Here is a 20,449-nt window from a genome sequence, read left to right as displayed (position 1 = left end):
AAATCTATTCAGCTGGATACAAAGTAATAACTCAATAGGGGTTTAACCCTAATCCTATTTAAAACTAAAAAAAATAGGCTTTACATACACTAGAGCTATATGTGTACTGTGAATATAAAATCATATCGGAGCCTATTCACAACTAAAAGGTAAAAAAAGATCTGACTAAACTGTTCCAGCTAAATAACATATGCCACATTTCATATTTGCCCCACATTAAAGAATTACTGTATGTCTGCTGCAGTTTTCATGTTTGAGTTGTGTTTAATATCCAATTTTACAACTACAACAGGAACGACAGTTGTCCAGTTACAAAAAGCGTTATTTATAAAATAATATTTCTGTATCTTCCAGGGCTGTTGGTCGGGTTTCTCCTCACTATCGCAAACTTCAGCTTTTTCTCAGCTCTTCTTACATTTTTTTTTACTTCCTCTAAACTTACCAAATGGAGAGGAGAAATGAAGAAGCGATATGATCCTGAATACAAAGAAGGTAAAGGTTAAACACTGATTGCACTAAATACAGTATATCACAAAAGTGAGTACACCCCTCACATTTTTGCAAATATTTTATTATATCTTTTCATGTGACAACACTGAAAAAAATGACACTTTGCTACAATATAAAGTAGTGAGTGTACAGCTTGTATAACAGTGTTAATTTGCTGTCCCCCCAAAATAACTCAACACACAGCCATTAATTTCTAAACCGCTGGCAACAAAAGTAAGTACACCCCTAAGTGAAAATGTCCAAAAGTGTCAATATTTTGTGTGGCCACCATTATTTTCCAGCACTGCCTTAACTCTCTCTTGGGCATGGAGTTCACAGGTTGCCACTGGAGTCCTCTTCCACTCCTCCATGATGACATCACGGAGCTGGTGGATGTTAGAGACCTTGCGCTCCTCCGCCTTCAGTTTGAGGATGCCCCACAGATGCTCAATAGGGTTTAGGTCTGGAGACATGCTTGGCCAGTCCATCACCTTTACCCTCAGCTTCTTTAGCAATGCAGTGGTCATCTTGGAGGTGTGTTTGGGGTCATTATCATGTTGGAATACTGCCTTGCGGCCCAGTCTCCGAAGGGAGGGGCTCATGCTCTGCTTCAGTATGTCACAGTACATGTTGGCATTCATGGTTCCCTCAATGAACTGTAGCTCCCCAGTGCTGGCAGCACTCATGCAGCCCCAGACCATGGCACTCCCACCACTGTGCTTGACTGTAGGCAAGACACACTTGTCTTTATACTCCTCACCTGGTTGCAGCCACACACGTTTGACACCATCTGAACCAAATATGTTTATCTTGGTCTCATTAGACCACAGAACATGGTCCATGTCCTTAGTCTTTATAATAAAATATTTACAAAAATTTGAGGGGTGTACTCACTTTTGTGAGATACTGTACATACAATCCCAGTTCCAAAAGAGTTGGGACTCTATGTAAAATCTACATAAAAACAGAATGCAGTGATTTGCAAATCTCATAAACCCAAATTGTATTCGCAATAGTAAATTGAAGACATACAGTGTCTTGAAAAAGTATTCACACCCCTTGAAATTTTCCACATTTTGTCATGTTACAACCAAAAACTTAAATGTTTTACTGGGATTTTGTGTGATAGACCAACACAAAGTGGCACATAATTGTAAAGCGGAAGAAAAATCTTTTCACATTTTTTTTTTTTTTATAAATATGTGAAAAGTGTGACGTGCATTTCTGTTTAGCTCCCCTGAGTCAGTACTTTAGTTTTTTTGGGGGTATGTCTCTACCAGTTTTGCACATCTAGAGAGTGAAATGTTTGCCCATTCTTCTTTACAAAATAGCTCACGCTCTGTCAGATTGGATCAAGAGCATATGTGAACAGCAATTTTCAAGTCTTGTCACAGATTCTCAATTGGCTTTAAGTCTGGACTCTGACTGGGCCATTTTATTCCATTGTAGCACTGGCTGTGTCTTTATGGTCATTATCCTGCTGAAAGGTGAACCTCCGCCCCAGTCTTAAGTCTTTTGCAGACTCTAATAGGTTTTCTTCCCTGTATTTGGCTCCAACCAGCTTCCCTGTCCCTGCTGAAGAAAAGCATCTCCACAACATGATGCTGCCGCCACCATGTTTCACGGGGGGATGGTGTGTTCAGGGTGATGTGCAGTGTTAGTTTTTTGCCACACATAGACCAGAACACCTTCTTCCACATGTTTGCTGTGTCTCCATGACTTCTCGTAAGCTGCAAACGTAGTCCTTGGTAGGTTTGCAGTTGTGCCATACTTTTTCCTTTTTCAGATGATGGATAGAACAGTGCTCTGTTAGATGTTCAAAGCTTGGGATATTTTTTTTTATAACTTAACGCTGTTTTTTTTTTTTATCCAAAGAAAAAGTTTATTACTGTAAACATTTACATACAGCCTGAGGCAATAAATTTAGCCAAATCAATAGCATAGTAAACAGAAACACACATCAGAATGAACATTGCCATATCCTTAATATGTTTCAAAACGAGATCATTCCCCATATGAGTCATCCCGTCCCAAGACCATCGTTTACCCTGTTACTAATGCTTCCCGCTCCATTATCGTTGAAATCATTTTCAACCGGCATTCATGCCTAGTATCCTGTCCATAACCAGATTTGCCGGGACAAGCCCGGGTACATCCAGCCATGAGCTCCAGAGTTTTTCAAACTTTTGGGTGCAGCCCCTGTGTTGGTATATAACTTTCTCCATCCGGAGCATATTACCCATTGCAGTGATCCATTCCCTAATCGTAGGAGGATTCTCCAAATTCCAATGTATCATTAACTTAGGCGCCAAAAATAGGGTTCTGATAACTGCTACTCTAGTACATGCTTCCCATTCAAACTCCTCCAGCAAATTGAGCAAACCAGGTTAGGGATCTAGAGGAATAGAGATCTGAAATATCCTGTTAATAGTGTCCACCACTCCCTTCCAATAGGAATGTAATATTGGGCACCTCCACAGTAGATGAATAGGGTCTCCATGGTCTCGTTTACATCTAGTACACATCGGGGTGGACAAGAGACCCATAATATACAATCTGGGGGGGGGGGGTGTAATATAGCCTCAATATGATATAGTTGCGTTAGTCTCTGCGAAACATTGAATGAACAAATCGGCACTGCCTGGAGAGCTTCCTCCCATTGATCTCCATCCATCTGACCTACATCTCCCTCCATTTATCCAGCCTTCGCAGAGGGTGTTTCTGCAGAAAATTCTGCGATAACATACTATAACGTTATGATATAAATCCCTTGGAGGTAGAGGCTCTCTTAATCAAGTTAAACAAAGGTGTCGGAGAAGGAGACCATTTAGAGGCTCTACTCTGAGCGGTCACGGCATGTCTTAATTGCATATAATAAAAATGCATGGAAGGTGGCAGGCCAAACATCTCCTGCAGAGCTTCAAATGACAACAGTACTCCACTGTGGAAAACTTGTTTAATATGTAGCACCCCATACCTCTTCCATAAGGCAAATTTGAGCAAATTGGGCTAAATTCCGTGTACCCTGTCAGTCCCTGTAGATATCCGGTTTTATTCCATATTTTTTTAAAAAGATTATAAGTCTATAAGATTATTATTATATTAATATTATTATTAGAAGATTATATATCTTATGCGGCTTACCAAAGGCCTGAGCCTCAAGCGCCATTGGAACTGACTCTCCCCTTACTGTATGCAACATCATGGCCTCGGAAGAGATGCCAGTGGCACCTTCCCGTTCCGTGCCCCCACACATCACCCCTATCAGTTGCTGTACTTGTGTGGCTAGATAATACAGCCAAGGGATTTGGCAAGGCTAGACCCCCATTGTCTTTTTAGGGTGCTGGAGATGTTCAAGTTTAATTCTAGGAGGGCAATTCTTCCATATTAATGTGCGGAATAGGAAATTCACTATCCTGAAGGTTTTAAGGGGGACCACCACCGGTGAGTTGTGCAGTACGTACAGTAGCTGGGGCATAGGGATCATCTTAATTAGGTTCACCCTACCAGCTTCGTACAGGTGGCATGAATTCTATGTTTTAATCCAATCCCAGAATTTTTGTAGCATTGGGGAAATATTTAACCTCCCATAATCTCGGATACTGGGTGTGACCTGGACTCCCAAGTACCTGAAAGAGTTAGCAATTGGTATGGAGCTTGCATTTGAAGGTGCACCCTCCGCATCAATTGGCATTAGGGAGGACTTTGTCCAATTGATCTTGAGCCCTGAATAGTTACCAAAGTCCGTTTATGGTGGACATAGTTTCCTTAAGGGAGCCTTCAACATCTCCAAGCAGAATCATTGTATCATCATCCCCGTGGAGCATCACTTTTTCCTGTCTGTCTCCATAACAGAAGCCGGTAATACGTGGATGGTATCTGATTTGTATTGGCAGAGGTTCAGTGGCCAGTGCAAAGAGCAAGGGTGACAACGGACACCCTTGTCTTGTTCCCCTTCCCAGGTCAAAAGTATGTGACATATGACCTGATGCCCGAAATAGCTGCCTGTGGGTGACAATATAGTAAGCAGACCCAGGAAATAGGTTTCCCCAAAACCAAACTTTTGGAGAACCCGTCCAATATAGCCACTCAATGCTGTCGAAGTCCTTCATGGCAGAGCCCTCTGTCCTACATTATCAGCCGGGGATTGCATATGTAGAAAAAGTCTCCTTAGGTTAACTGCAGTGGATTTATTGGGCATAAATCCAGCTTGGTCTGAGTGCACAATAGACGTAATTACCCGATTTAACCTAAGTGCCAAAATCTTGGCTAAGAGTTTAATGTCACTCGATATGGGTCTATATGAACCCAGATCCTTACCAGGTTTTAAAATTAACACGGTGTTGGCTTTGGACATAGAAGGGAGGTAGTACCTGTCGCTCCCTAGCTGCATTAAAAACCGCCAGTAATTTAGGTAGAAGTACTCCCGCATACTGCTTGTAAGTTTCCATGGGCAGACCGTCCTCACCAGGGGCCTTACAGTTAGGGAACTCAGGGACTGCCGTTTGCAGCTCCTCTAAAATAAGTTGAGCGTCTAAGGCTCTCCTCTGTTCACCTGTGAGTTGTGGGAAGTTGATTCCATTCAAATACCCTGCTAAGTCCTCTGGAGTGTACTCAGTGGTAGGAAGATACAGGTTTGCATAGAAACTCGCTGATTCCTGCATAGTTTGATCCGGGGAGTGCACTTGTTTGCACGAGAATGTTGCTGAAAATTAGCAATCCTAACCAGCAGGCGACCCGTGCACTCGCCCTCCTTAAAGAATGCCAGCTTGGAAAAAAACCTCTTTTTCTCCGCCGCGGAGGACAACAGTCGCTCATACGCAGTGTGAGCAGACTGCCAGGTCAGTAGGAGCCTGCACATACTGTCTCATAGTGCATCTCCAATGCATGTACCTGTTTCTCCAACTCCTCCCTCAGCCCAGATGAATTTCACTTAACCTTAGTAATTTCTGTAATAAGATGTCCCCTTAAATACAGTATGCCTTGAATGTTTCCCACTGGGCTAAAGTTGAGTCAGCAGAATCCTGATTAGTAAAGAACTCACGCATGCTCAACCTAACTCTGCTTTAACCACTTAAGCCCCGGAAGATTTGCCTACTTATCAACCAGGCCATTTTTTGAGATACGGCACTGCATCGCTTTAACTGACAAATGCGTGGTCGTGCAACTCTGTACCCAAACAAAATTGACGGGTTTTTTTTCCCCACAAATAGAGCACGTCCCTGTTCTGGCTCTCGTGCCCGCAATCGCACATGGCCAGCAGTCATTGCGATCGCCGGCCAAGAGCATCGGTTCCCCCGCACTGCAGCGGGCACACACGCGCCTGCTATTCCTGCTTAAAGGGCCGACGTACAGCTACAATGGCTTGCAGGAATGTGCTGACCTGCCACAGTATAATGATGGCGGCTGGTCGGCAAACGGTTCAGCTTCTCCACAACTTTATCCTTGACCTGTCTGGTGTGTTCCTTGGCCTTCATGTTGCTCTTTGTTCACTAAGGTTTTCTAACAAACCCCTGAGGGCTGCACAGAACAGCTGTATTTATACTGAGATTAAATTACACACAGGTGGACTAATTAGGTGACTTCTAAAGGCAATTGGTTCAACTAGATTTTAGTTAGGGGTATCTGAGTAAAGGGGCCTGAATACAAATGCATGCCACACTTTTCAGAACGAGGCCTTAAAGAAGAAATCTAGCCCCCTCACGAAAAAATTAAGTATTTGTAGCTGCTGACTTTTAATATTAGGACACTTACCTGTCCTGGAACCCAGCGATGTCCACATCCCAACCGATGTTTCCACCGGCTCTCGGGTGCTGCTGCCACTGCCATTGCCTGTAAGGGAAGCCGGCAGTGAAGCCTTGCGGCTTCACACACAGTTCCCTACAGCGCATGCTACCCCTTTCCCCCTGCAAAGTTCTAAATGTGGCACCGGAGGGGGGGGGGGGCAGAAAAGCGCAGCTTCCACTTTTGGGTGGAACTCTGCTTTAAGTGAAAGTGAACCCATTGATTTTGTTTCAAAAACCTGTTTTAACTGTCACTTTGGATGTGCTCTCAACCAAACTGTCAAACCATCCAATGACTTATGTCATAACTGATCACATGTGCAGCATCATGGCAGTTGAAAAAAAAACAGACGCCAAGATGGCAGCTTCCTTGGCTGAAAACGATAGGAGGGTTTACTTTAATTTCCAAGTTAATTGTTTTTGAATTTTTTGTAAATTTTCTGTTTTAGGAGGGCAACGAAATTGGATGCAGGTATTCTGTAATGGTGGTGTCCCAGCAGAGTTAGCTCTGCTTTACATGGTGGAAAATGGTCCTGGTGAGATTCCAATTGACTTTTCCAAGGAGTACACAGCTTCATGGATGTGTCTGTCACTTCTGGGATCTCTTGCCTGCTCAGCTGGAGACACATGGGCTTCCGAGATAGCTCCGGTTCTTAGCAAAAGTCCTCCTAGATTGATAACCTCATGGGAAAAGGTTCCAGTGGGTAAGAAAAAATGTTTCATACAATATACTGTTGGAGTCTGAAATTAAAATATATGTTATATTTGTTATTATTTTAATTATTAATTCTTCGTTTGCTAATGTTTGTCATTCATTCAGATTAGTTGCAGTTTTAAAACCCAACTCTAGCTATAATATCCCATCTCCAGAACTGTTTCCACAGTAATTCCTTTCCACCAGTTCCTCAATCGATTTTGGTTGGAATGACAACCGGCTTCATTCAGTCCAGAAGACTGAGGACATTCTGTAAGAACTGGGTATGTTGGACCTTCCCCTGAGGGGCATCACCTTGGCACACTGAACTCGCAATGTAACAACGCAGAGAGTGGCACTGATATGTCATCACACTGTCTGCATCATTAAAGCGGTAGTAAAGCCTGCTTGGTGATTTTTTTTTTTTTTTTTTTCTTTAACCTACAGGTAAGCTAGCTTACCTGTAGGTAAAAAATTAATATCTCCTAAATGTGCTCCAAAGGGGGACCCAAGAAGAGGAGGATCTGGGCTGTCCTGTGCAAAATCACTGCACAGCGCAGGTAAGTATAACATGTTTGTTATTTGTAAAATCAATCTCTCTCTCTCTCTATATATATATATATATATATATATATATATATATATATATATATATATATATATATAATCACATTAAGGGCAGTCCAGGACCCTGTGGGAATTGATTTACTAAAACTAGAGAGTGCAAAATCTGGTGCAGCTGTGTATGGTAGCCAATCAGCTTCTAACTTCAGCTTGTTCAATTCAAGTAGAACTATATGCAAAACTTTTTTCATTGTGGATAAAGCAAGGTAGGGTTATAACCTCCGTCAAATTTATTTTCAGTATCTGTTTTCCATTGTGGAGATTTCCCTTCACTTCCTGTCCCATAGCCAAACAGGAAGTGACAGGAAATCCCTGCAAATTGAGGAGATTCCTCGAGGACCCCCAGGTCATCAGAACTAGTATCCCCATTGGAAGATTTCCCCTCTATTACAGGACAAGTAGAGAGGATAAAGGGGGCATAGATGGCAATATAAACCTGACAGGGGTTCTAATCCTTCTCCACACTATCCAAAACTGAAAAAAGTACTAGTTACTTACCGGTAACTGTCTTTCTGGGAAATCTTCCAGGACGGCACACCTGAGAGATGAGAGGCTCCTCTCCACAGGAAACACAATCAATCAACAGCTGTTTTAAGTCCACACCCTTCCCCCTGATCCTCGGTTTGTAGAGAAGTAACTCCTGAACCTGGTTCACAAGGGAAATCATTCCTCATAGGCACTCGCCTTCTAGTGTTCTAAAATTTTCCCTCCTCCAACGGGTGGGAAGTAGGCCTGCCGTCCTGGAAGATTTCCCAGAAAGACAGTTACCGGTAAGTAACTAGTACTTTTCTCAAGTCATCTTCCAGGACGGCACACCTGAGAGGATAATCAAGTACCTCAGGCCTACCTTAGGGTGGGACCACTGCAAGACCCTCTTGGCGAACCTCGGTTCTGCAGTAAGCTTTACCTTTACTCCATATGCTTGATGAAGGTATCTTAGCTGGATCGTGCGGCTGATCTGCCGGTCTACTCCACCGGTGTCCCTGCCTTCTCTGTTTCGGATGCAGGATCTAGGTGGAGTGGGCTCTTAAAGATGGAATCAGAAAACATGTTAAACAATGGCCTATTCTGCCTATAGGTGCTGTTTAGAACCACTAAAAAGATTCATCGGAGACCTGTGTTGTAAGACAAGGACACTGCATTGAGCCATAAGGGGGCCTGTCTTAACACAACCCTGTCCAGGGAAATAAAACTGCCAAAAAAAGGGGGGCCCCTGATAGACAACCCCTTTTTTGTTCATTTTTATCTTTACGTCAGCAAAGACTGAAGGGAAACCTACTTAAGGGAAATAGATTAACAAAAACTTAATCCCTGGGTTTAAGGCATGCCCAATCTATAGTTTTACTTACGCCTGAGAGCCTACTCAGGAGATTAACATCTATAGCAGGAGAACACTCATATTGCTACATCTAGTTTTGCTAGAAGGGCAAAATGAAGGCCATGCACCGAGCTGTAACCTATTTGGTCAGGTATACATGTTTATACTTCATCTTCAGGCCATAAAACTCCTCTGAACCGAACTTCCTAAGTTCTTATTAAACAGGGCGATTCATTATCGCCTTCCTCCAGTGACCCATAACTCTACTGGGCTTCAACCCTAGGAAATGGCTCTGGCATCCCTGAATGTAAGGGGTCGAGGCTTTCTGACATGTGACATCTGCAGCCAGAACTCCTGGCCCTTCCACGGAAGAGAAGGCTGAAATACAAAAAGGTGATACATGTATTATTAATATCACAAATAAAAAAATCATAAATTGTGGACATAGCACAATAGATTTTAGGGTTGTCCCGATACCGATACTAGTATCGGTATCGGCACCGATACCGAGCATTTGCCCAAGTACTTGTACTCGGGCAAATGCTCCCGATGCTTCCCCCGATACCTGGAAGACAGCTGTGATCGGTGCGTGGGGGAGTTACAGGATTCTCCCCCAGCGGCTTTCACCAGCTTTAGTGACATACAGCTGTGATCGCTCACAGCTGACTGTCACTGCATCCTCCTCCGTGCCCCCTCTGTTCCTCTGTGCCTCTCCGCTGTCCCCTGCATTCCTCTATCCTTATCTGTCCCCTCCGTACTCCCCCTCCGTTCCTCTATCCTTATCTGTCCCCCTCCGTACTCCCCCTCCGTTCCTCTCTCCTTATCTCTCCCCCTCCGTTCCTCTATCCTTATCTGTCCCCTGCATTCCTCTCTCATCTGTTCCCTCCGTTCTCCCCCTCAGTTCCTCCGTCCTCCCCCTCCTTCCTTTGTGTATGGATAGAGTCAGCTGACTCTCTCCATTCACATAACTGAAACATTGTAATCTTCTGTGATTACGATGTGTCAGTTTATGAATAGAGAGGAGCCGCTGTCTTCTCTCCATTCATTCTCAGTGCAGCTGAGGCTGCAGAGAAAGGGACTGGGGAATCTCTATCCTCTGTCTCTTTCTCTGTTTCAAGGGGGAGATATCAGAGGTCTGTTAAGACCCCTGATATCTCACCAAAGCCCCCCAACAGGGCTGATTTAAAAAAAAAAAAAAAAAAAAAAAAACAATAAATAATAAAAAAATATTATTGTAAAAAATAAAAATTGTAAAAGAAAACAAAAAAAAAAACCACACACACAACGTTCACCCCCCCCCCCCCAAAAAAAAATAGCAAAAAAAAAACTGTCACGTGACATTAAAAAAAAAGTATCGGTAATCGGCATCGGCGAGTACTTGAAAAAAAGTATCGGTACTTGTACTCGGTCCTAAAAAAGTGGTATCGGGACAACCCTAATAGATTTAGACAAAGGACACAAGCATAGACAACAATGTTGTGTATCTGAGTGTGACTAGCTAAACCAAAATATCAAATATGGGAAGAGACCCAAATCTGAACCTCACAGTCTGATTTTCTGATGTGCGGCCAATATGTAAGCATTAAGACACAAACACACCTTAAATGCTGCGCATTTCTGAAGTGCAGCTAGCTAGGTCATAACTGGTAAATACAGAAAGGACGGGAACCCCCTTTTACAGTGGTGTTTTACTGATGTACAGCAAAACAAGGCTATAAAGAGAAGACAGACCCAAACTTCTATGTTGCGTATTTATGACAAAACACCAAGTACAGTTATAAGACAATCCTTCCTGTTATGCAGTTCTGTAGTGCAGTTACATAGAACCAACAGAGAAAGAACACAAGCAACCTACAGCATTGTGTTTTTCTGAAGTGCCATAAGGTAAGGTAATATGAAACAAAGCACCAACAAGCTTCAATGTTGAGTACTTCTGCTGTGCAGCAACATAAAAACAAAGAAACAGAAAGCCTTTACAGCTTTGATCTTTCTGGTCTACTGCAAAATAAGGCAATAACTCCACAATGAGTATTCCTGCTGCGTTGCAAAACCTGAACCAGAAGGGACAGATAAGCTTAGGGTTCCCACACCCGTGCAACCCAACCTGCCACTTGGGACTGCAAGACGCATGAGGAGTCATATACTATGGCTTCCAAAGGGTACCATTCGTGACTGTGCGACTCCAGGTCGCAGCGTCTCCAGCAGTCCCTGCTTACGGAACCACAGACCTCAAGATTACACAGGTCACAGGAAAAGCAGTTTTCAGGTCGAACAAACAAGGGGTCCCCATGCTGTGGCTCCCTGGAGGAGTGCAGCCAACAACCCCCTACTGTGTATACCTAAGAAACAGCAAGGAAGATCAATGAGAAACACCACTTACTGCTGTGCCTTTCTGATATACGGACGATAAGGCAGTAAATATAGGACATACAGGACACAAACAATGTTCAATCTTTGTGTATGTCTGATGTGTAGCATATACCAATACTGAGCAGAGATGTCATCACCCTCAATGTGTCTCCCTGCTGAGCAGCAAAAACAAATCAGAAAAAGACAAACAACCTTCACTGTTGTGTCCTTTCTGATATGCAGCCAATAAGGCAGTAAAAGAAAGACATAAAGGACAGACAACCTTCAATCTTGTATGTGTCTGATGTGCAACAACAATCTTGAATAGAGGTAGCACATCCATATTCAAGTGATTTGGCATGTGACTCAACATGTCAAATCGCATGCCTAAAATCGGCAGCCATTGCCGTTAATAGCACTGTCTGAATCAGCACGGGCCACTTTGTTGTGCTGCACTGATTACCAAAGGCAGTATGTGTACTACCCCAGGCACAGGTTCAATTTTGTATTTTCCAACAAAATCAAGACCATCCATCATCACTGCTGCCTTTCTGATAAGCAACCAATAAGGCAGTAGTACAGGACCCACAGACAGACCTCAATCTTGAATATCTCTGATGTGCAATAATATAACAGTTCTGAATAGAGATAGCACATCCATATTGAAGTGATTTGGCATGCGACTCAACATGTCAAAATCGCATGCCTAAAATTGGCAGCCATTGCCGTTAATAGCGCTGTCTGAATCAGCACGATGTCACTTTGTGGTGCTGCACCGATTACCAAAGGCAGTATGTGTACTACCCATGGCACAGGTTCAATTTGTATTTTCCAACAAAATCAGGACCATCCATCTTCACTGCTACCTTTCTGATAAGCAACCAATAAGGCAGTAATACAGGACCCACAGTCAAACCTCAATCGTGTATATCTCTAATGTGCAACAATCTAACAATTCTGAATAGAGATAGCACATCCATATTGAAGCGATTTGGCATGCGACTCACATGTCAAATCGCATGCCTAAAATCGGCAGCTATTGCCGTTAATAGCACTGTCTGAATCAGCACAACGCCACCTTGTGGTGCTGTACCGATTACCAAAGGCAGTTTATGTACTACCCCTGCCATCAATTTCCTGCTGCCTTTCTGATAAGCAACCAATAAGGCAGTAATACAGGACACAAAAACCCCACAGACAGACCCCAATCTTGTGTAGGTCTGATGTGCAGCAATATAACAATTATGAACAGAAATATCATCACCAGACTCAATGATGTGCGTTTCTGGCGTGCGGCACAAAACCAGAAAGTACAGACCACCTTCCCTGTTGTATTTTCTGATCTGTAGCCAAACAAAGCAGTACCTTTAGGATATAAAGGACACCCAACAAGCTTCAGCAGAGATGTCACAAATCTCATTGTGTACTTTAGTTGTGCCACCAAACACCCCACCAAGGACAAACCTTCACTACTGAGGTCTACTGGTGAGCAGCCAAGAAGGAGTCATGGTGTATCCCTTTATGAAATAACCAAACAGGGGCAAATTATTTCATAGGCATAGCCTGGGCTGTAGATACTAACCCTTCACCACCAGTGAAGGAACCAATCCTAAAATGGTTGGACACCGTACTATAGTAGCTGTTGTCCTACCTTACCTCCGTAGATTGAGCAAACGCTAGCCAGCTCATACACGGGTGGGGCTGATCAGTAACTAAAGTCTCAATGAGCCCAGCCCTAGAGACCAATATAAGACCTCTAAAAAGGGTGGTTACCAATTTAGCCTGGAGGTAAATAGCCACCTGCAGCCCTTAAAGAAGCAATCATATAGCCATCTAGCTCTTGCATATGTTTGCACAGAAAATCCTTAATCAAAGGATATAGGAAAAACGATTTATGGTAAATCGCTTTTAGATCTGTCACTGAATATAAAAGGGGGGGAGATTTGGGACTTTAGATGAGGCACAATAATGTGCCTCCATCCCGATATATCGGTACACATAAAGAGGGAAGTTGGGACTTTAAATGAAGCGCTTGGGTAGTGGAGGGGAGATAGACCATAGTAGAAATGCATTAAGAAATGTTTATTGATTATAAGGAGTACCAAACAATAAAAAAGTAATCATTTCATATACAGTAAACAATTCATAAATATATGCATAGGTAATGTAGCATAGCATAAATGTAGTAAAAATTGTATATACGTGTAGCAGCACAGGGTCCAATATAAATATAAATACAGCAATAATAAGGCGTAGTATTGCTAGCAATAACAAGCCTGATACCAACACATGCACCCACATGATAAATATGCATTTCTTAAATAAGGAAAGAGTTGATGTAATAGAGGAAAACGGATAGTAACAATGGTTCCATGTAGGATGTAGCTGGGGCATCATAAATATAAAGCTCTACGCGTTTCGTGGGTATGTTCCCACTCATCAGGAGCTGATGCGATTGGGTTTCCTAGAGGATATATATATATAAGAGTATAGTGAACCATAAAGTTCATATAAGGTAAAAATCAATATTCGATATCTATAGCTGATTATACCAAACAGACTCACCGACTCAAGCAAAGTGCAATGTGCTGTGGTGGGAGCAGGGTGGGCCAGGGCCATAGCCTCTCCACGGGAGCTGAGGCGGCATAAATGTAGATGCGACATCGGGCAGGAAGAAGGAGATAGAATGGAGTAGAGAGTGTCCACAAGTGAAAATGTATTTGTCATAAGAACAGGCAATTCTGGGAACAAAACAATATGTTTCATTAAGTGTATATCTAATTAATAATGGTATTAAGTAAGTAATAAAAATAGATAATGTACCCAGGGAGTTCCAAAAGCGGTGATAATGTGAATAGAGAGTGTGTGTATATAGAGATCTGTGTTTATAAGTGAAGGCATAAGAGTGGGGGTAGGAGTGACCAAAGGAAGTGAAGGCGTGAGAGCAAAAAGTGTGGGAGAAAATAGAAAAGAGTAGTGACAGATAAGAGAGAATAAGATAAGACCACCATAGAAATAAACACATATACCAAGAGAGAGCCAAAAAACAAAGCAGGAGGGGAAAGAGAGGAAAAAGGAACATAGAACCTACCCAGATGCAGCATCAAGGGCACCAGCAACCAAACGTATTTTGGCTCTCTCTTGGTATATGTGTTTATTTCTATGGTGGTCTTATCTTAGTCTCTCTTATCTGTCACTACTCTTTTCTATTTTCTCCCACACTTTTTGCTCTCACGCCTTCACTTCCTTTGGTCACTCCTACCCCCACTCTTATGCCTTCACTTATAAACACAGATCTCTATATACACACACTCTCTATTCACATTATCACCGCTTTTGGAACTCCCTGGGTACATTATCTATTTTTATTACTTACTTAATACCATTAATAATTAGATATACACTTAATGAAACATATTGTTTTGTTCCCAGAATTGCCTGTTCTTATGACAAATACATTTTCACTTGTGGACACTCTCTACTCCATTCTATCTCCTTCTTCCTGCCCGATGTCGCATCTACATTTATGCCGCCTCAGCTCCCGTGGAGAGGCTATGGCCCTGGCCCACCCTGCTCCCACCACAGCACATTGCACTTTGCTTGAGTCGGTGAGTCTGTTTGGTATAAACAGCTATAGATATCGAATATTGATTTTTACCTTATATGAACTTTATGGTTCACTATACTCTTATATATATATATATCCTCTAGGAAACCCAATCGCATCAGCTCCTGATGAGTGGGAACATACCCACGAAACGCGTAGAGCTTTATATTTATGATGCCCCAGCTACATCCTACATGGAACCATTGTTACTATCCGTTTTCCTCTATTACATCAACTCTTTCCTTATTTAAGAAATGCATATTTATCATGTGGGTGCATGTGTTGGTATCAGGCTTGTTATCGCTAGCAATACTACGCCTTATTATTGCTGTATTTATATTTATATTGGACCCTGTGCTGCTACACGTATATACAATTTTTACTACATTTATGCTATGCTACATTACCTATGCATATATTTATGAATTGTTTACTGTATATGAAATGATTACTTTTTTATTGTTTGGTACTCCTTATAATCAATAAACATTTCTTAATGCATTTCTACTAAGGTCTATCTCCCCTCCACTACCCAAGCGCTTCATTTAAAGTCCTAACTTCCCTCTTTATGTGTTAGATCTGTCACTGAGTGGACTGTAGTCCAAACCAACAAAAAGGTTTTTCTTACCCCCTGCATTAAAATATAACCACAATGTAAGAGTGGAGTGGGAGGTTGGAGCTTATGAAAAGTTACCCATAGCAAGCAACCCCCAAAAGGAGGATCTGTCACAAGGGAACCCCTACTGTGCCACACAGAAGCTTGGTCTCTGCCACATTGTTGAAAGTTAGGTCAGCTTTTAAGCATCTTGGAGCAACTTTAAACAGATTCCTAGTAGCTGGGCTAATAGGGCCAGATAACCTAGTGCACCTGCTGAGCAAGGGAGCTTACTCCTGAATCCTTCAACCATTGCACCATTCCTTCTTTGCACCCTCTTTGCTGTATTCACCCCTACTAATGTACCACAACCGGGTATGTAGGGGCTGGCAACCTACTGTTGTGATAACCACAGTGTCTCTGCTATAAGAGGAAGCTGTGGCTGGTGGTTCTTAGCAGTAGCTTTTGGGCTATTTTGTTATGGAGACCCCAGGTCCTGCACTGCACCACTCAGTAAATACAGGTGGAAGGGGAAAAAATGCCTTACCTACCTCTTTCCCATCTGAGGTGGTTTAGGCACACTCGCTCCCCTGCACCACTTGTCCACCATACAGCATCTCTGATGTAGGAGGGAGCTGTGGCTGGTGTCTTTAGCAAAAGCTTCTGGGCTATTTGAATCCAGACCCCAGGGGAGATTATCTCAAATGCCCAGAAACCATCTGGCTGGGATTGGGGATTTTTGACTCACCGTTGTCATCTTCCCCTTTTGCCACAGCCACCGGGCTTGCTTTTCCATCCTTATGGTCCACATGCAAGGAGGATAGCCGCCAAAGTGCCCCCCCCACCCCACAACTGCTGTCACTTTAGGGAGCTGCAAGGTTAGGCTGTGTCCTGCACTGTCCAGTCAGTATATACACATGGGGGGGGGCAATGCCGTACATTCCTCATTCCCATCTGAGGTGGTTTAGGCAGACATTCACCATAGTAAACTGGTGCCTCCTCGAAAGGAGGATGTGGGCGCCTGCTCCTACTGACTCTCAGCCTTCCCTTCTGGGTAAGAACACGGGTCGTTCAGGCGGTGCCCTCCCCAGCAGCCCACGCGAGCTACCAGGAGTCAGGGGTTACGATCCCCCTGGAAAGAACCGATGGCCAGCACCCCCGTCTGAATGGACGTCCAGACAGGTAAGGGGGGGGAAGACAGGATAAAGGCCCCTGAAGTTCTGGGGACACCACTGTACCCAGGGGCCTTCAGCTCTAAGGGGGGCTTTCCCAGTTTCTGCTGCCCCCCCCTGAGGAAAGGATAGGGGAACCCCCTGGGAAGGATAAATATATCCCGCCAGACCCAGAGGCTTCCCAGGCATTTGGTCCCCAGGCTTCGGTCATTTGGAAAAAAACATACAGTTTCGCCGTGTAGGGAGAAACACAATCAAAAAACTGAGGATCAGGGGGAAGGGTGTGGACTTAAAACAGCTGTTGATTGATTGTGTTTCCTGTAGGGAGGAGCCTCTCATCTCTCAGGTGTGCCGTCCTGGAAGATGACTTGAGAAAAGTTATACTTTAAACTTAGACAAAAAACTGGATCACTGTACTAACATCGGATCGTTAGTACAGCAGCTTCTCCTGAGCTGTCAGGTTTTGTTTTGTTAAGCCCTGCTGGGTTTAACGGAAAAAAACTACTAGTATGTACGATGCTTCAGGGTGTCCATGGGTAAACCTATTTGTCACCAGTAACCCCTGGTTTGGTGATTTGACTGTCCTTGTTTTGATCATGCATAGACAGTATCCACTGCATCTTTTTATTATACTGCTGATAAAATAAAAAGGTCACCATCATGTGCATGCATGCTGAAGGGTCAGTCTCTTTCTGTGGGTAAAGGGGAAGAGACGGTGACTGACTGATCTATGTGCAATATAATGAGCTTATGTAAAATGCTTCTTGTAGATTGAGAACAGACCTGTAAACCACTGTCCAGCTCTTGCAAGCAATGCTCACATGTGTTGCACTGCATGCCGATAGGAGCATTTAGTGTGTTTTATTGTCTGTGTTAGCAGCATAGTGCTTAGACCAGCATATGGTAGAGATCAGCAAGAAATTGACTGCATGGAAATGAGTTGTGTTGAAATAAACAATCCTGTTTATTTGTGTTTCTATTTAGGTACAAATGGAGGCGTTACGTTCATAGGTCTCACAGCAAGTTTTTTAGGAGGCTTCTTTGTTGGCTTAGCTTACTTTGTTACTCAGCTTTTGATTGTCAGTGATTTAGAAATTTCAGCCCCTCAGTGGCCTATAATTGTGTACGGAGCTATGGCTGGTTTTCTTGGATCTGTGCTAGACTCTTACCTTGGAGCAATAATGCAGTACTCAGGTGAGTTTCTATATCTTTTTTTTTTTTCCCATTTATTTTTCTGAAACCCTGCTATACATTACTTTGGTGTGTTTCTACCTTTTCAATAACTGATTTTTGTAACCTAAGAAGATTGGAACACAGCTAATTGTTATTGTCATTACAGGGTATGATGAAAGCACAGGGAAGATTGTTAATCATCCAACCAGTGAGGCAAAATTTATTTCTGGGAAGCCCATATTGGACAATAATACGGTGAACCTGTTTTCTTCAATCCTCATAGCGCTGCTACTGCCTGGAGTTGCTTGGAGTTTTTGGCCAAGGACATGACCGATTTATTAAGTGCTATCTAAGCACTGAATGGACTTTGGAAAATGGACAGAGACTTGCTATGCGTTATATTGTTTTGTAATGTTGTGGCTATTTGCCAGAATATTTTTTTTTCCTCCTTTTAACTTAATCACTTTTAGAACAGAACAAAGGACAATTGGACATTGATTTTGTACACTACTTGTAAGTACTTATAAGTACAACTCACAGTTTTCACATGCATTCCCCTGTGTTATAGCACTTTGTTTTATACACTATTGCAGATAACAACATTAAACATTTCATATTTGATGTTGCACTGGAACCATAATGGAACACGATTTCAGACTTCTGTATTGATAAAAAATTTCTGAATACTGTAACAATAACCAAATCAATTTATCAGATTCATTTTAATGGTATGCTTTAGTGGTAGAGTGTGTGTGATTTGCGTTAGTTCTTTTGTTAAACCTTTAAAAAAATTTTTAAGGTACTGGAGGAAGATCCTTTATGTTGTTACATTAAATAAAGTTGTAAATCTGTAATTTCCTGAACAACTATGTATCTGGAAGGGATTAGTTATATAAGCTTCATCAACCACTTGAGTACTAGACTGTATATACCCCTTCATTACCAGGCAATTATTTAGTTCCATGATAATTTTACAATTAGTCATGCACCACTTTACTCAAATGAACTTTAAATTCAGTTTTTTGCTACAGATAGTTTTCTTTTGGTGCTGTTTAACCACTTCAGTTCTGGAAGATTTACCCCCTTACCAGGCCATTTTTTGCGATACGGCACTGCGTTACTTTAACTCATAATTGCGCGGTCATGCAATGCTGTACACAAATAAAATGTATGTCCTTTGTCCTTTTTTCCCCCACAAATAGAGCTTTCTTTTTGTGGTATTTGATCACATCTGCGTTTTTTATTTTTTGCGCTATAAACAAAAAAGACCAAAAATTTTGGGGGAAAAAAAATCATTTTTTTTTTACTTTCTGCCATAAAACACATCCAATAAAAAACATTGAAAAAAATCTAATTTCTTCATCAATTTAAGCCAATATATATATCCTGCTACATATTTTTGGTTAAAAAAAAATCCCAACAAACGAATATTGATTTTGTTTGCGCAAAAGTTATAGCATCTACAAACTATGGGATGTTTTTTATTTATTTTTTTACTAGTAATGATGGCGATCAGTGATTACAGCAGACAAATCTGACACCTGTCACTTTTTGGGGACCGGTGACACTCATACAGTGATCAGTGCTAACAAATATGCACTGTCACTGTACTAATGACGCTGGCAGGAAAAGAGTTAACAGCAAGGGCGATCCAAGGGTTAAATGTGTTCCTAGCAGGTGCTTACTCACTGTGTGGGAGGTGCTTCTACTAAGGGTAGGCATAGAGCCATGTTCCTGCTTAGCAGAAACACCGGATCAATGACTTCCCTACTGTCAAAACGGCGGTCTGCCTTGTTTACATGCAGATTGCTGTTCTCCCTCTGTATTGAACAATCGGCGGGTGCCAGCAGACATTAAGTCCGCAGTACCTGCTGCTGGGCGCCCGCTGTGTGTGATCACAGTGGGAGCGGGTTGCCGGCAGAGTGTGCGCGCCCCAGACCCGGAAGTGTCTGGGGCGCACACGTACTAGGTACATGATCTTGCGCAGAGCGGCCATCCTGCCACAGTTAATGTGTGGTGGGTAGTTGTGAAGCAGTTAGTAAACACTTTTAACATTTTTTTTTTTTTTTTACTATATAAAAGCAAAAAGACCAAAAATGGCCCTTAAGTCCTGTACACACAGGCCGAATGCTGGGAGACATCGGCCAGTTCAAAAGAAGACTGGCCAACATTCGGCCTGTGTGTGGCAGAAGCTAACAGTTTTTTTTTGTTTTTTTTTTCATTCGACCCGCTGGGTTGAACACAAAAAACTCTTATGCCCTGTACACACGGTCGGACATTGATCGGACATTCCGACAACAAAATCCATGGATTTTTTCCGACGGATGTTGGCTCAAACTTGTCTTGCATACACACTGTCACACAAAGTTGTCGGAAAATCCGATCGTTCTAAACGCAGTGACGTAAAACACGTATGTCGGGACTATAAACGGGGCAGTAGCCAATAGCTTTCGTCTCTTAATTTATTCTGAGCATGCGTGGCACTTTGTGCGTCGGATTTGTGTACACACGATCGGAATTTCCGACAACGGATTTTGTTGTCGGAAAATTTTATAGCAAGCTCTCAAACTGTGTGTGTCGGAAATTCCGATGGAAAATGTGTGATGGAGCCCACACACGGTCGGAATTTCCGACAACAAGGTCCT

The 20,449-nt window shown here is 42.6% G+C and overlaps 1 protein-coding gene across 2 annotated transcripts in view; it reads left to right on the top strand.

The window, feature by feature from the left end:
• The window catches only part of TMEM19 (transmembrane protein 19), a 45,535-nt gene extending 26,877 nt beyond the window's left edge, over nucleotides 1–18,658 (top strand). For both annotated transcript variants that reach the window (XM_073620037.1, XM_073620038.1), the window contains exons 5-8: nucleotides 355–492; nucleotides 6,722–6,976; nucleotides 17,616–17,825; nucleotides 17,971–18,658. In XM_073620037.1, coding sequence (XP_073476138.1) covers nucleotides 355–492; nucleotides 6,722–6,976; nucleotides 17,616–17,825; nucleotides 17,971–18,134 — 767 coding nt within the window. In that variant the 3' untranslated portion in view covers nucleotides 18,135–18,658. The remainder of the gene's footprint in view (nucleotides 1–354; nucleotides 493–6,721; nucleotides 6,977–17,615; nucleotides 17,826–17,970) is intronic.
• The last annotated feature ends 1,791 nt before the right edge of the window (nucleotides 18,659–20,449 follow it).

The sequence above is a fragment of the Aquarana catesbeiana genome, linkage group LG03 (assembly GCF_042186555.1).
Source record: "Aquarana catesbeiana isolate 2022-GZ linkage group LG03, ASM4218655v1, whole genome shotgun sequence".
Classification (NCBI taxonomy): domain Eukaryota; kingdom Metazoa; phylum Chordata; class Amphibia; order Anura; family Ranidae; genus Aquarana; species Aquarana catesbeiana.
The sequence above is the reverse complement of the archived record's forward strand: the minus strand, read 5'-3'. Positions and strand labels throughout refer to the sequence as shown.